At 55.1% G+C, this 13,611-nt stretch overlaps 1 protein-coding gene across 1 annotated transcript in view; it reads right to left on the bottom strand.

Annotated features, from left to right (window-relative positions):
* Positions 1-203: 203 nt before the first annotated feature.
* The window catches only part of DENND2A (DENN domain containing 2A), a 49,753-nt gene continuing 36,345 nt past the window's right edge, over positions 204-13,611 (bottom strand). Inside the window, exons 12-19 of the mRNA XM_004382450.1 lie at positions 11,737-11,877; positions 10,118-10,266; positions 5,437-5,614; positions 4,112-4,153; positions 2,975-3,092; positions 2,307-2,552; positions 891-977; positions 204-235 (exon numbers count right to left, since the gene is read on the bottom strand). Coding sequence (XP_004382507.1) covers positions 204-235; positions 891-977; positions 2,307-2,552; positions 2,975-3,092; positions 4,112-4,153; positions 5,437-5,614; positions 10,118-10,266; positions 11,737-11,877 — 993 coding nt within the window. The remainder of the gene's footprint in view (positions 236-890; positions 978-2,306; positions 2,553-2,974; positions 3,093-4,111; positions 4,154-5,436; positions 5,615-10,117; positions 10,267-11,736; positions 11,878-13,611) is intronic.

Genomic DNA, 13,611 nt, shown 5'->3' with positions numbered 1-13,611 from the left:
CCCTGGTCTCCCTCTCCAGTGCTGTCTAGAAGCGGGCTTCCTGGGCTGCTTGGCCAGTCCCTGGGTCCCGGTCCAGGAAGGCTCGAGCCCAAGGGGTCTGACACCATCAGCTTCGCCCCAGCCCCTGGGCAACCAAGGAGCCAACCTTCCAGAAAGGCCAACAGACACAGGTCTGAAGTGTTCTCCTGAGGCCGAGCAGAGGGTTATTTCTTGTGGAGAAACTTCATTTTGTTGCCTAAAGGGAGAAAACGAGAAGATTTCACCGCGCAGGCGGCGGAGTGAGCACACTCCTGCCTTTCCCCTTCCCGCCCAGGTGCACACAACCCAGGCCTGAGCTCTGGAGAAGGTGAGGGGGCATGCCCTTTCTGGAGCGACCCCTCTGGCCCTCACTCAGCAGCCCTTCCCTCATGGAAAGGGGTCTTCTGCAGACTTGGGGGTCTGGCAGGGAGAGTGTTAGGGTGGTGGAAGAGGGGCTTCCGAAACAGCAACACAGGGAGCAGGGAGTGTGGCTCGTCCCCACGGAGCCCAGGCAGGGAGGACAGAGGTCTCCTGGCGACCCTGGCATCGCAGCCTCCTCCTCACTGAGCCTGCTCCCCCAGTCCTCTCTCTCTCTGCCGGCCCCCTTCCTCTGCTTCCATGTGTGCTTCCCAGGCTCAGCCCCCAGGAGACGAGAGAAGGAAGAGAGGATGGGGACAGGAGATGGCGAGACCACCCTGTGGCCCAGGAGAGGTGTGGAGGGCAGCGTGTGTCCTCTGCCTTCACTGAGGACAGAAGAGGACATGCCCATGCTCTGCGTGATCTGGGCCCCAGCTCCAGTGCAGGGTGCTGGCCAAGACATGATGACAGCTCATGGCTCGTGCCCGCCTGGTTTCCGGACTGGCCTGCCTTACCTAGTCCCTTCAGAAACCGGTTGACACCACTGTGCTCACCACTGGGGAGCGTCTCCAGGTACTCCTGGGCTCGGACCTCAAACAGACCTGTGGACAAGAGGAATCCCACCAGTGCGGTGCTTTCTCTTTGTACTTCTGAACACAGCGATTTCCTCCTCCTGTTCGTACAAACCCGCTCGGAAGCGTAAAGTTTTTACGGGGTTTTATTACCCTTATAACTGCCCAGTCTTACGCAATAACAGTTTCCGGAAAGCTAGCTTGTACATGAAATCCCATTTTCAGTCAACGAACACCTACCAAGCATCTGCCCTGCGTTAAGAACACGCCAGACGGCTCTGGCTCTCAGGGAGCTGCTGTGCTTGCCCACCCACATGCCTTCCTCCACAGGAATGACCTGGACCACGCTGTTCAGCGTCCTGGGAACCCACTTCCCACCGGGGAACTCGGAGGCCTGGACCAGATACCTCTTGGGTTCCTCAGCTCTAAGCCCCTGACTGATGCTCCAGGGACAGAGGGATCTTTACATGTTACTTTTAAGCTTTCCTGTCTCCCACTTCTCTATCTAATTGTTGTCAGCTGCCATCCAGTTGGCCCCCAACTAGGGCGACACCATGCACAAGAGTCTTGAGCCATTGTGGACTGGGTTGCTGTGATCCATAGGGTTTTCACTGGCTGATTTTCAGAAGTAGATCGCCAGGTCTTTCTTCCTAGCCTGTCTTAGTTTAGAAGCTCCGCTGAAATCTGTTCAGCATCACAGCAACACGCAAGCCTCCACGGACAGACGTGGCTGTGCATGAGGTGCACTGGCCAGAACTGAACCTGGGTCTCCTGCATACAAGGCAAAAATTATATCACTGAGCCACCAATGACCCCTGACTATCAAATAGCAATCCATAAATGAACATTTCAGGTCCCTGCAGATCTCCCACCGGTGCGCCACGTCACTCGGTGAGGCTCTCACCCATGTTCCTCTGTCCCTTCAGGCAGGATGTGTCAGAACCGCCTGAAGCTGGCACATCTGTCTTTGCAAAGGGCTCTGGGAACGCAGGGCTGGGGCTTCTTGGTTAGTCTGTGTTCTCTGTAACCAGCGCACAGAAGGCCTCTGGCCTGGGCCTCGCCAGATCTCCGAGGTCCTGCCTAACTGCCTCTCTGCGCGGCCTTCCTTACCGAGATTCACCAACATTTATAATCTTTAGACCCCCAAACGGCTTGAGATGATGAGAGAAAGAAAGCTGAGGGGCTTCCTCCTTTTTCCCACACCTCTCCCTTCTCCACCCCTGAAGTGCAATGGAACCAAGGAGAGAGGGCAGGGAGGCGAGGACAGAGCATCAGGGTAAACAAGCAGGAGGGAGAAAGCAAACGAAGGCTGCCCCGTCCGCTTCCCTGCGGCCCATCCGCGTGGCCGAGGGCCCTCACCCTTGACGTCCTGCCGGCGCAGCGTCCGCTCCTGCGCGAAGCTGCGGAACGTCTGGGTCTCCATGAAGACCTCGAGGAAGCGGCGCAGGCTCCGGGACGACACGGCCTTGCGGAACGCCTCCCGCTGCAGCGTCCGCTCCTCGCGCTCGCCCGGGGTCAGGAAGAGCGAGTAGTGGCCCACGATCTCCACGAAGAAGCGCACGAAGGCCTCGGACACCACCACGTTCAGGGGGCTGGACTCGGGGCCTGGGGGCGGGACAAGCGGTGAGGGCGCGACCTGGGGGCAGTGGAGGCGGGACCGGGCGGTGGGGGCAGGGCTGGCCGGCGGGTCCGGAGCCTCCGCCACTATCCAGTTACGCGGTAAGAGAGCGCTAGTTCTTCCATATCCGACCATCATTACCCATGAGAAGGGTCGCCGTGTTATGAAGGCAACTCTTCCCTCTTAAACAAGTATCCTAGGGCCTAAGTAGGGCAGTGCGAAAGGTTCCCAGAGTCCACTCTTGGGCACAAGGCCCCGATGGAGAGCGGAGCGCCCCGTCCCTCCTGAGCCGAGCTTGCCCCGGCCCTGCGGAGGGGGCAGGGGGCAGGTGCGTCTGGGGGCCCCGCAGAGCTTGCTCCGCCCAGCGGAGGAGGCAGCAGGCAGGTGCGTCTAGACCGGCCGCACTCACCAGGCCTGCCGTCTGGGGGCCCGTCCTCATGCTCGCTGGCCAGCTCGTTCCTCTGCTCCAGAACATGCTCCAGGGCCGCCTGCAGCTTGCGGGGCAGGATGGAGTCCTCGTCGTCCATCTGGGAAGCAGAAAAGCAGGTAGGCAGCGCTGGTCATCTGGAGATGCGGCTGCCCGCCGGCGCTGATCAGTGTGTGCGCCGCAGAGCAGCCACCTCGGTCCGGGCTGAGACCACCGCTTAGCAGCAGTGTGAGCCTACACTGTCTACTTCATGGTGAAGACTAAACGCAACACAACTACCTTGTGGAAGTGCTTGGCGCTTACTGGATACTCAGCGCATGTCTCCCACAGCCCCCACCTGTAGGGCCCATCAGGGACTGTGGCCAGGGCAAGAAGGCCTCGGGGGAAGGCCTATGAGTTCCCTTGGCCCTGGGGCCCTGCGGGCCTTGAGAAGTGCAGGTGGGCTGCGCTGAGTGATAAAGAACAGCACCCACACCGCTGAGCTTCTCAGCAATGCGGCAGCTCGGAGCGTGAGCCCAACGTGATCCATCGGAAAGTCTGGAAAACCTTTGTGTTATTATTCTTTGCAAGATCTGACGGGAGTCTGACCTCTCTGGCAAATAACGAAAAGAAAATAAACGTGTATTGTTTTCTCTGACAATGGAAGTAATTTGTGGTTACGATAGAAAGTCTGTGGAAGTCAAAGCAGTGTGAACCTGTCCCGGTCAGTCCCCCACCCCAGGGCGGCTGGCCTCAGCATTTCTGCTGCGTTTTCCTTGCAGCCTTGTAAGATGCATATGTACATATATTTTCTTTCCTTTTTTAAAAAAACCCAGATCAGCAAAATAATTTTGCATCCTGATCTTTTCCACTTAATATTGCATCATGAACGTTTCCCTTTGTCAGCAGATACTCTCTAAAGCATGTTGAGTAAGTGCCTAGAGTTACAACCTATGCAGAGGTTCTCATTGTGAGAAGTGCATTTTGTGACAGAATCCACGGAAATCCATCCCCTGCCCCTGCCTCGCCCGCACCCAGCCCTGGTCTGTGCCGCTGGCCCCCTAGCCCGGCTGGCTCCCCCAGCCTCCCAGAGGGGACAGCTGGGCCCCAGACGAGGAAGAGGGAAACGGCCTGACTTACCTGCCTGAGGAAGCGGTTGTTGTCTAGGTCGACAACGAGGACCTACAGGACAAGAGGGAAAGGGACCAATGATATTGTCACCATGGCCTCGGGGACACAGGGACGACCCTCCGCCCCCCCCTCCTTCCCGACATGCAGAGATGCAGCTGGAATGGGGTGAGGAATTTGTGGTTTCCTGACATGGCCACTGCAGCCACAGTGACAGGAGGGGGTTGGGGCAGGGCTGTCCTGAATGGCCTGCTTTCCACACTGACAGCGCAGGCGGACATGCTCACAGACTCACTGAGGCAGGCCTGCCAGACTGTCTTTAGTGTGTGGGCTGCTAAGGTAGGGGCCCTCCACTTGTTCCCACTCCAGACCTCACGGCTTTTCCCTCCCAGCCACCCGCTCAACCTGGTCACTTCTCACTGTGGGAAAGAGGGGTCCGTGCTTCCTAGTGGAACAGGAGGGGGTGCCGAGGAGCGGGACCGGGCTGGAGAGGGAGTTGTGCTGGGTGGTGGGCTTTCATTGGTTAAAACTGCCTCCTCAGAGTGGGGCTGAGAGCCGGGGCCAGAACTGGGTGGGCAAGTAAGACACTGATGGTGTGAAATTCAGAGCCCTGCCCCCAGGCTCCCCGCCACCTCACCCCCGGACTCCCCGCAACCCCCAGGCTCGCTGGCCCCGATCCTGACCTGCTGACCCCACAGCCTGACCCAAGAGCCTAAGGCCTGCTGTGAGGGAGGAAGCCCTCCCTCCTTCTACAGGTCTTCTGGGGTCACACTGAGCCATCCTAGGGACCATGAGCACCCAGATGAGCTCCTTGTGGCTCCAATCCCAGCGGGAGGCCTGAGTCTGAAGGCTGGCATTCGGTGGCTTTAGGACGGCCCAGGCGTTAGAGCAGCACACTGAGGGCCCTGGGGGGAGTAGGGTTCAGGGACGGTGTGGGCTGAGCCCCCCAGCTCCTCTGAAGCTCACTGAGAAGTCACAATTTAGGGGAAAGGGCTGTGGCTAAATAACTACACAAAGTTCTAGCAGGATCCAGGGCTTGGACACTAAGGACGTTTTGGTGGCTGTCTTTTTAATTTACACGCGCAGCCTTTGTGCACTTTATTAGGGGACATGAAAAGACACTGCCGTCAGCTCCTCCAGTGCCCTCCCCCCTGGGTGCTGGGGAGCAGGCGATGGGGTGGGGGCCCACTCTTCGCAGGGTCTATGGGTGCTGGTGTCCCAGACTGCACGATGTCCTGTGTGCCCCCACCTCACTTGCTCACCTCCTTCCTGTGGGTGGTGTTAGCCTGAGGCCCTGTCCCAGTGGGTGTAGTGGCCCAGCATCCCCGCCCGCTCACCTCCTCCAGTGGCAGCTCCTGGAGCAGAGGCAGTGTGCTGGCGAGCAGCCCAATGAGGAAGGGGGTGGGCGAGCACACGATGTCGATCATGGAGGGTGGCAGCACCGGGACATAGGTGTGCTGCCAGGTGAAGGGGTAGGTGAGCGCCACCACCGAGTGGCAGCACGTGGACAGGGTGCTGTGGGACAGAGAGGAGCCGTCAGCAGGCTGAGAATGCACAGGAGCACCCGGCCGGGCTCGCGGAGCTTCCTGGGAGAAATGTCAGGGCTCAAAGGCACATTGGCTAGAGAGGGTCTCACTGTGTGAGGCAGACGTCATAACTCAGCCCTCGCACTGGAGGTCCTAGGCACGCTGGTCCTGTGCTAGAGGCGCTAAGACAGAGCTAGAACCAAACCTGTTGCTGTCGAGTTGATTCTGACTCATAGCGACCACATGTGACAGAGTAGAACTGCCCCAGAGGGTTTCCTAGGCTGTAATCTTTATGGGACCAGGTTGCCAGGCCTTTTCCCCCACGGAGCCGCAAGGTGGGCTCAAACTGCTGACTTTTAGGCTAGAAAGGTCTGCAGCTGAGTGCTTTAATGTTTGCGCCACCAGGGCTCCCTGTTTTGAGTGTGCTTGTGTGTTTTCTCGCACACTGTTGCAAGTGCTGATGAGGCACGGGTAGTCCGTGGGTCTGGGGGCGCTGAGGGTCTCTCTGAGTGAGCTGGACACATGGCTGAGGGGTAAGCATGGATGGGAGGGGCGTCCTCCCGTGTTTTAGGATGCCCAGGAAGAGCCTCCTCGTGGCTGGCTCACATCACAGAGATATGGAGGGAGGAAATGCCAGTGCCCGCAGCTGTGGTCCTTTTGTACAAGAGGGATGGGGAGAAGGCCCCGTGGGAGATGGCTGGGTCACAGGGTAAAAGGTAGGCACAGATGAGACAGGTCAGGTCCCAGAAGGGTGCGTGGTGGTGCTTCCTGAGGTGAAGTGTTGTTCTGGGGACATCAGGATACACCTGTGAGTGCCAGAGCTCTCCTGGAGCAGACGCTTCAGTGCCGGCTACCACCAAGCGCCTGGGCCACATGTGGGGTGACTGCGCTAAGCTGGCTTCCAGCTCATCAAGGGGCCACCAAGAATCTGGATGACACTTCCTCTAAGACGCTACCAGGAAGGTAGTGATGAGCTTCCTGGATCAGCCAAATGCCCTGGGAACTTCAAGGGTGGTTCAGCGTCCTTCACTGCCCAGCGCCCAGCGTCTCTCCTCCTGGTGCATCGGCCTGAGGACAGTGACCGATTGGATGAGGGAAGGTGAACCCTGGTCTGGTGGCAGGTGAATCCCAGTGGGAGGGGGTGTCACCATGCAGTTATGTGGCACACAGCTTATGAAGAACACAGGGATGGGTCTCAAGAAAACGGGTCCTGCTACCACCTGTGTGACCCCTGGTGAAGCCCTTAATCTCTCTTGGCCTCAGACTCCTCATCTGTAAAATAAGTAAATGGACAAGAGAAAATCTCCAATGTCCTTCCAGCTTTACTGTGTGTGAACCATGAATACAAGAGCAAGCAAAAGTCAGGAGCTGGACCTGGGAGCCTTGTGTTGAGGCCACAAAGAGAACCAACAGGTTACCGGGCGGTAGTCCCAGGGTTCCCCAGTGAAGACAGGATGGAAGATCAATGGGACATCTCCCTCTGAGAAACTAATGGACAGAAGCGTCTGAGAGGCTGAGAGCCACCGCAGTCCAAACAGGAAGACAACAACACAGAGCAGCAGAGGCTGGAGGGACCCGACTCCAGAGAGGAACGGAGTATGTTAACAAGCCAGGACTGTGTTAGTGATGGGTCTGGAGTAGACAGCAATGTGGGGCTCTGCTGTTCTCTCGATCTTCCTTCAGATGGTATCTGCTTAGTGTTCAGATGCAGAAACAGGTAGTTAAGTCTTAATATTTAGTCAGATTGATGCTAGTGTGTTACGAAAATGGTATTTTTTCATAAGACTTTGCTGGATTAAACGTATTTATCTCAAAGACTCTGTCAACCACATTGAGGACCAGCCAGACCTCTGGGCAGTACTTTGGGTCCCCAAGCACCAAGGGGGCTTTGGACAAACTCATCTGTCTAGCGGACATGCTCACAAACCCAACCTTCTGAGACGGCAGACATTGTTGAGTGCAACAGATTCTGGAGAGGGTATGGAACCCCCACTTAGGCTTACAGAAACTGCTTAAAATGAACCAAAAGAACCCTGTAGGATGAAGGTACACACTACAAATGAATTTGTTTGTGTAGTTACCCATGTGTCAAAGCCAAGGTTCAAACTCCAGAGTTTGTCAAGATCTGACCACCTATCCTACTTATTATTCGTCAGTAGTCTGTCATTAGGCTTACGGGCTTCACGCACTACAAAAGGATGAAAAGTAAATTTCTTAAATATTAAAAATGTTATCCTATCTAAAAGTTTTATACAAATTTGTTTATGTACAGAGCTGACTTTATTATTCAGCCTGCTCTGCAGGTTCAGCCAAAACTTAAGGGAACTGAAATTAATCAATTGAAAAACAAAATGTTTATCATCGAGGAACCGGAGAAAAGGGTCCAGGGAAATACTTATTTGAGTTGTTAGGATGACAGAACAAGCCATCACCACAACATCCTTTCTTTTCCATCTGTCACACTTGGGCTTGGCAGAGCCCTACAAAGCACTCAGTGTCCACTCTGAAGATGAAACGGAGCAAAAATGTTATTCTAAATTTTTTAGATTTTTGGCTCAACTTAAAACCCTTTTATAACTCATACAGTGTCTGCCACAGTCCCCTGCTACTTCCTCTTGCAGTGGGCAGCCTCGGTAGCCACGATGAATAATCAGTCATGAGTGTGAGAGGATGCTGGGCAGTGACTAAAGGTCCACCCTGGGATGTCACAGCCATGCTGAGTTCACGGCATGTCCTGTTCTGTGGTCTCACAGAGAGGGGGCGACAGAGGAGAGTCAGGAGGACGAGGCGCCATGAGGAGTAGTGGGCCCGTTGAAGGGGATGGAGGTGCAGCCTCCAACGTGTGCTGGAGGTTCCTCACAGACCTTCCCAGGCCAGACATCGGCAGCCAGGGACTGTCCCCTCAATCCATGTGTCATGGATTGAACTGTGCCCCTCAAAATATCTGTCAACCTGGCTAGCCCATGATTCCCAGTATTGTGTGATTATCAACCACTTTGTCATCTGATGCGATTTTCCTATGTGTTGTAAATCCTACCTCTATGATGTTAATGAGGCAGGATTAGAGGCCATTATGTTAATGAGGCGGGACTCAATCTATAAGATTAGGTTGTGTCTTAAATCAATCTCTTTTGAGATATAAAAGAGAGAAGCGAGCAGAGAGACAGGGGGACCTCATGCCACCAAGAAACAAAAGCCAGGAGAATAGGGTGTCCTTTGGACCCGGGGTCCCTGCACTGAAAAGCTCCTCAACTGGAGAAGATAGATGACAAGGACCTTCCCCCAGACTGACAGAGGGAGAAAGCCTTCCCCTGGAGCTGGCACCCTGAATTCGGACTTGTAGGCTCCGAAGCTGTGAGAGAATAATTTCTCTTTGTTAAAGCCATCCACTTGTGGTATTTCTGGTATAGCAGCACTAGATAACTAAGGCATCATGGTTGTCAGATTCCATGGCCTGGCCAAAGAAGCCATCACTTCCCTGTGGCTGTTTCCCCATAAATCAGTCAGAACTAGGTGAACAGACATTCTTCTGGAGGAACAGCCTCTAAGTGGAGTAACCAGAGAAGAAGAGAAGAGAAGCTGGGTCTCTTGCTTTCAGACTCAGTGAGTTCACACTCTTACTCATTCATACCACACACACATTCACACTTATACCACATGCTCACACCACACACTCATACCACATACATACACACAGTCACCACACACACACCACACACACACACTACTCACCACACTCATGCACACTCACACCACACACTCATACCACACACACACATTCACCACACCACACCCATACTCATACCACACACTCTCACCATACACTCATACTCATAACACACACATGTACTCATACCACACTCACACACACTCACCACACACATACACTCACCACACGCTCACACCACACAATCACATTCACCACACACACACTCATGCATTTGCACCTGTAAGCAGCAAAGGAACGCCAAGGGCTGCGGCAGCCACTGGAAGCTGGGAGAGAGGCCTGCAGCGGTTCTGCTCTCAGAGCCTCAGGAGGAATTGACATGGCTGATACCCTGATTTGGATTTCCAGCCTCCGGAACTGTGAGACAATACACTTCTGTTCTTAACGCCACTATCTTGTGGTATTTTGTTACGGCAGCCCCCGGAGACTCGGACATCGCTATGCTCCCACAGTCAGCTGCTCTGCAGTCCTGAGGGTGACGGCCCGAGTCGTTTAGCTGTCCCCCAGCACGCAGCCAGGTGCCCGGCACACAGAGTAAGTGACGAGTGGGCCAGCTGTCAGGTGGGGAGTCCTCACAAGTGCAGGCTCAGCCCATTTCAGACAACCGGGGAGCCCCACCACCCCCAAGCTTCGTGTCCTGTGGACTCACACGCTGGCCTGACTGAGCTGAAGCCCCAGTCCCAGGAGCCACCTGGCCTTCACACTTTGGGAGTCTCCGTCTGACCGGCACTCAAACACTCCTGAGGAGGCAGCCACGGCTGGTACCTGAGCTTGTCTGCTACGAAGATGACCCTCCTTTCCAGAAGCAGGGACGCGAAGACACGGACCAGGTGGCGGACACTGAGTGAGGAGAAGAGAGACTCAAAGTCCACGTGTTCAAGGCGGGAGTCCAGTGGGCGACACAGCTCGATCACCTGCCGGGGACAGGGCAGAAATGAGGGGGGGCCGACAGGCAGAAACGAGGATGCCCAGCCTACACAGCTCGGTCACCTGTGGGAGACGGGGCAGAAGTGGGGGGCGCTGACAGGAGGAGAAGTGGTGGGGGGACATGGTCTACATAGCTCAGTTACCTGCCAGGGATGGGGGCAGAAATAAGAGGGAGCTTGACAGGCAGAAATGAAGAGGGCCTGGCCTACATAGGTCAGTCACCTGTGGCGGACAGGGCAGAAATGAGGGGGGTCTGGTCTATACAGCTCGGTCACCTGTGGGAGATGGAGCAGAAATGAGGGGGGTCTGGCCTACACAGCTTGGTCACCTGTGGGAGATGGGGCAAAAATGAGGGGGGTCTGGCCTACACAGCTCGGTCACCTGTGGGAGATGGGGCAAAAATGAGGGGGGTCTGGCCTACACAGCTCGGTTACCTGTGGGAGATGGGGCAGAAATGAGGGGGCTCTGGCCTACATAGCTCGGTTGCCTGTGGGGGACGGGGAGCCATGGGGATGGGCAGCCTATGCGTCCAGGCCTCTCACAGGTGCTGCTGTCCCTGGGGGTGTGAGGCCCTCAGCAGGGGTGACCTGCTGGCATGAGGAAGGAGAAAGACAAAAAAAAAAAGAAGGGAGAAGGGATTGGGGTAAGAAAGCTCCCAGGAGACCGGGAAAGGCGGCGCCTTGACAGGGAAGCCAGAGCCCATGCCCCGGGAGGCCGCTCTCCCAGAGGAGCCACGGCCACAGGTCCCATCAGAGGGCAGTGCTCAGACCCTGCCGGGTGCAAGGTCAGTGTCAGATGGAAGTGGGGAAGGAGGATGGCAGAGCCAGTGGCCCTTGGCCTGCAGTGGTCAGGAGGCTCCCTGGCTGGGACGTATGTGACCCCACATGGGTCCTATGACATTGAGAACTGCCTGCTCCCAGAGTCCCCCCAGAGGGCGCGTGTCCTGGGCTGTGCCACCCATTGGAGCGGGACCACGGGTCCTCACACGGTGACCAGCGGATCCACCATGTCTGCAGACCCACCCCTTCAGAAGGCATATCCTAGTCTCCCTAACCCACCCACTGCTTTCTGATGCTGCTGTGCCTCAGCATTTATGCTCAGTGTGTTTGCTGGAATGTTCCGTGGCTTGCTACTCCATCTGTGTGTTTTCTCTCTCAATAGCTGACAGACACAGCACCTGCCCAGCACCTAACTCACTTCCACCCTGCTCCCCTCCCAGCTGAGCCACCTGTTGTCAGGCAGGGGATGGTGACGATTCCTCTCTGGTGGGGAACTGGGTGTTCTGGAACGTTCTGGACCCATCCTCACCTTCCTTTGTTTCCAGAGGTGGCCTGGCTTTCTCAGGGCTCCGGAACTGGGGACTGGAGATGGAGTGGGGTTGGCCCCCTGGTGCCCACAGACCGTAAATAGAACGGCAGGGACGGGTGTCGGGAGAGGACAGGACTCTGACGGCCTACCTCAGTCCCTGATCCTGGCAAGAAGTTCTTGACAACGATGGTTTTGCCCAGGGCTGGGAACGGCGCTTCCATCACGCTCCTCATGAAGGGCTGGACCAGGGCAGGAGAGATGCCACGTCGTTTCTCCACCTCGTCCAAGATCTGCAAGGGCCAGAGAAGCCATTCAGCTATTCTGGCATCAGGCCCAAGGCGACCTCCGTTCTCAAGTGGGGCCTCGGGGGCTGAGGTCCTCGCCTGGCCAGGCGCCTGCGCACGGCTGGCCCCGAGTCTCCCTTTGTGCATCCTCCCCCTTGCCGTGTGACCTTGCAGCCCCCACAAAGGGGTGAAGGACCGTTCCCTCCCCCTTGACTCTCGGTGTGGCCATGGGGCTCCCGGAGGTAATACTTGCATTCTCTTCTCGATGGGAGCAGTATCGCCCCCTAGCAGTGAAAACTGGTTCTTGGAGCGGGGGTGTGAAAAAAATCATAAATACTATAATGGTTTGTAGGCCTCCAACAGGCCACGGTACATGAACAGATACACAGAATATCTGTGGTATTAAAATTTCATGCGCGGTAGCCATTAGGGAAATGCAAATCAAAACCACAAAGAGATACTACTTCATACGAGCTAGGATGGCTATAATCCAAAAGACATGTAATAAGTGTTAACAAGGATGTGGAGAGATTGGAACTCTCGTCCAGTGCTGGTGGGAATGTAAAATGGTTCAGCCACTTTGAGAAAAAGTCTGGCAGTTCCTCAAAGGGTTAAATTTAGAGTTGTCATGTGACTCAGCAATTCCACCCCGAGGTATACACCCAAGGGAGGTGAAAACATCTGTGCACAGAATAAAACGCACACAGGGATGTCCCTAGCGGCACTATTCACAACAGCCAAAGGGTGGGAACGGCCGAATGTCCATCCGCTGACGAACGGATAAACACAATGTGGTCTCTCCATACAATGGAACAGTATTCAGCCATAAAAGGAATAAAGTCCTGAGAACGTGCTAGACACGGATGAACTTCGAAAACATTATGCTAAGTGAATGAAGTCAGCAACAAAGGGTCACACGTTGTATGATTCCATTTATACCAAGTGTCCAGAAAACACAAATCCTTAGAGACGGAAAGCAGACTGGTGGCTGCCTAGGCCTGGGGAGGGGATGGCAATAATGAAGGTGACAGCTAAGGGGAATGGAGTTTCTTTCTGGCATGATGGACATGTTCTAAAACTGACTGTGTTGATGGTTGCCGAACGCTGTGAATATGCCCACACCACTGAACTGCACCCTTTAAACGGATGTGAATTACAGCTCAAAAATCTGTTAAGAAAAACCCAAATGCCAGACCCTGTATGAGATAGCAGTAAATCAAAGAATATAAATAAAAACGTCCTTTATAGTATTACACATGGCTGTCGCGCCGTTAGAATGTGGCTAGTCTGAATTGAGATGGGTTGTAACTGTAAATACTCACTGAATTTCGCAATTCAAAGTTAAGAACGTAAAATATTTTCATGTTCTTAAAAATTTTTGATTTTTTTGAAAATATTGACTCCCTGCTGAAATGATAACATTCTGGATACTTTGGGTTAATTAAAATACTGAATTTTTCAAAAAACATTCATGGCAAGGCAATGAGGAAATAGAAACAAAGGCTGCTAGAGGGGCGGTGATGAAATAATGGGAGAAAAACACAGAGTTAACAGAACGAGGCTGACGGAGCTCAAGGCCTGAGCCCCGGGAGACCTGCCCTAGGCCCCTGCTGTCCTCTGCCCGCACCAGGAGAAGAGCAGGCCTGGGCCCCGGGAGACCTGCCCTAGGGCCCTGCTGTCCTCTGCCCGCACCAGGAGAAGAGCAGGCCTGGGCCCCGGGAGACCCCTCCTAGGGCCCTG

The sequence above is a fragment of the Trichechus manatus genome, unplaced genomic scaffold (assembly GCF_000243295.1).
Source record: "Trichechus manatus latirostris isolate Lorelei unplaced genomic scaffold, TriManLat1.0 scaffold00093, whole genome shotgun sequence".
NCBI classification, from domain to species: Eukaryota; Metazoa; Chordata; class Mammalia; order Sirenia; family Trichechidae; genus Trichechus; species Trichechus manatus.
Note: the sequence above shows the minus strand (reverse complement) of the source record. Positions and strands in the feature narration are given on the sequence as shown.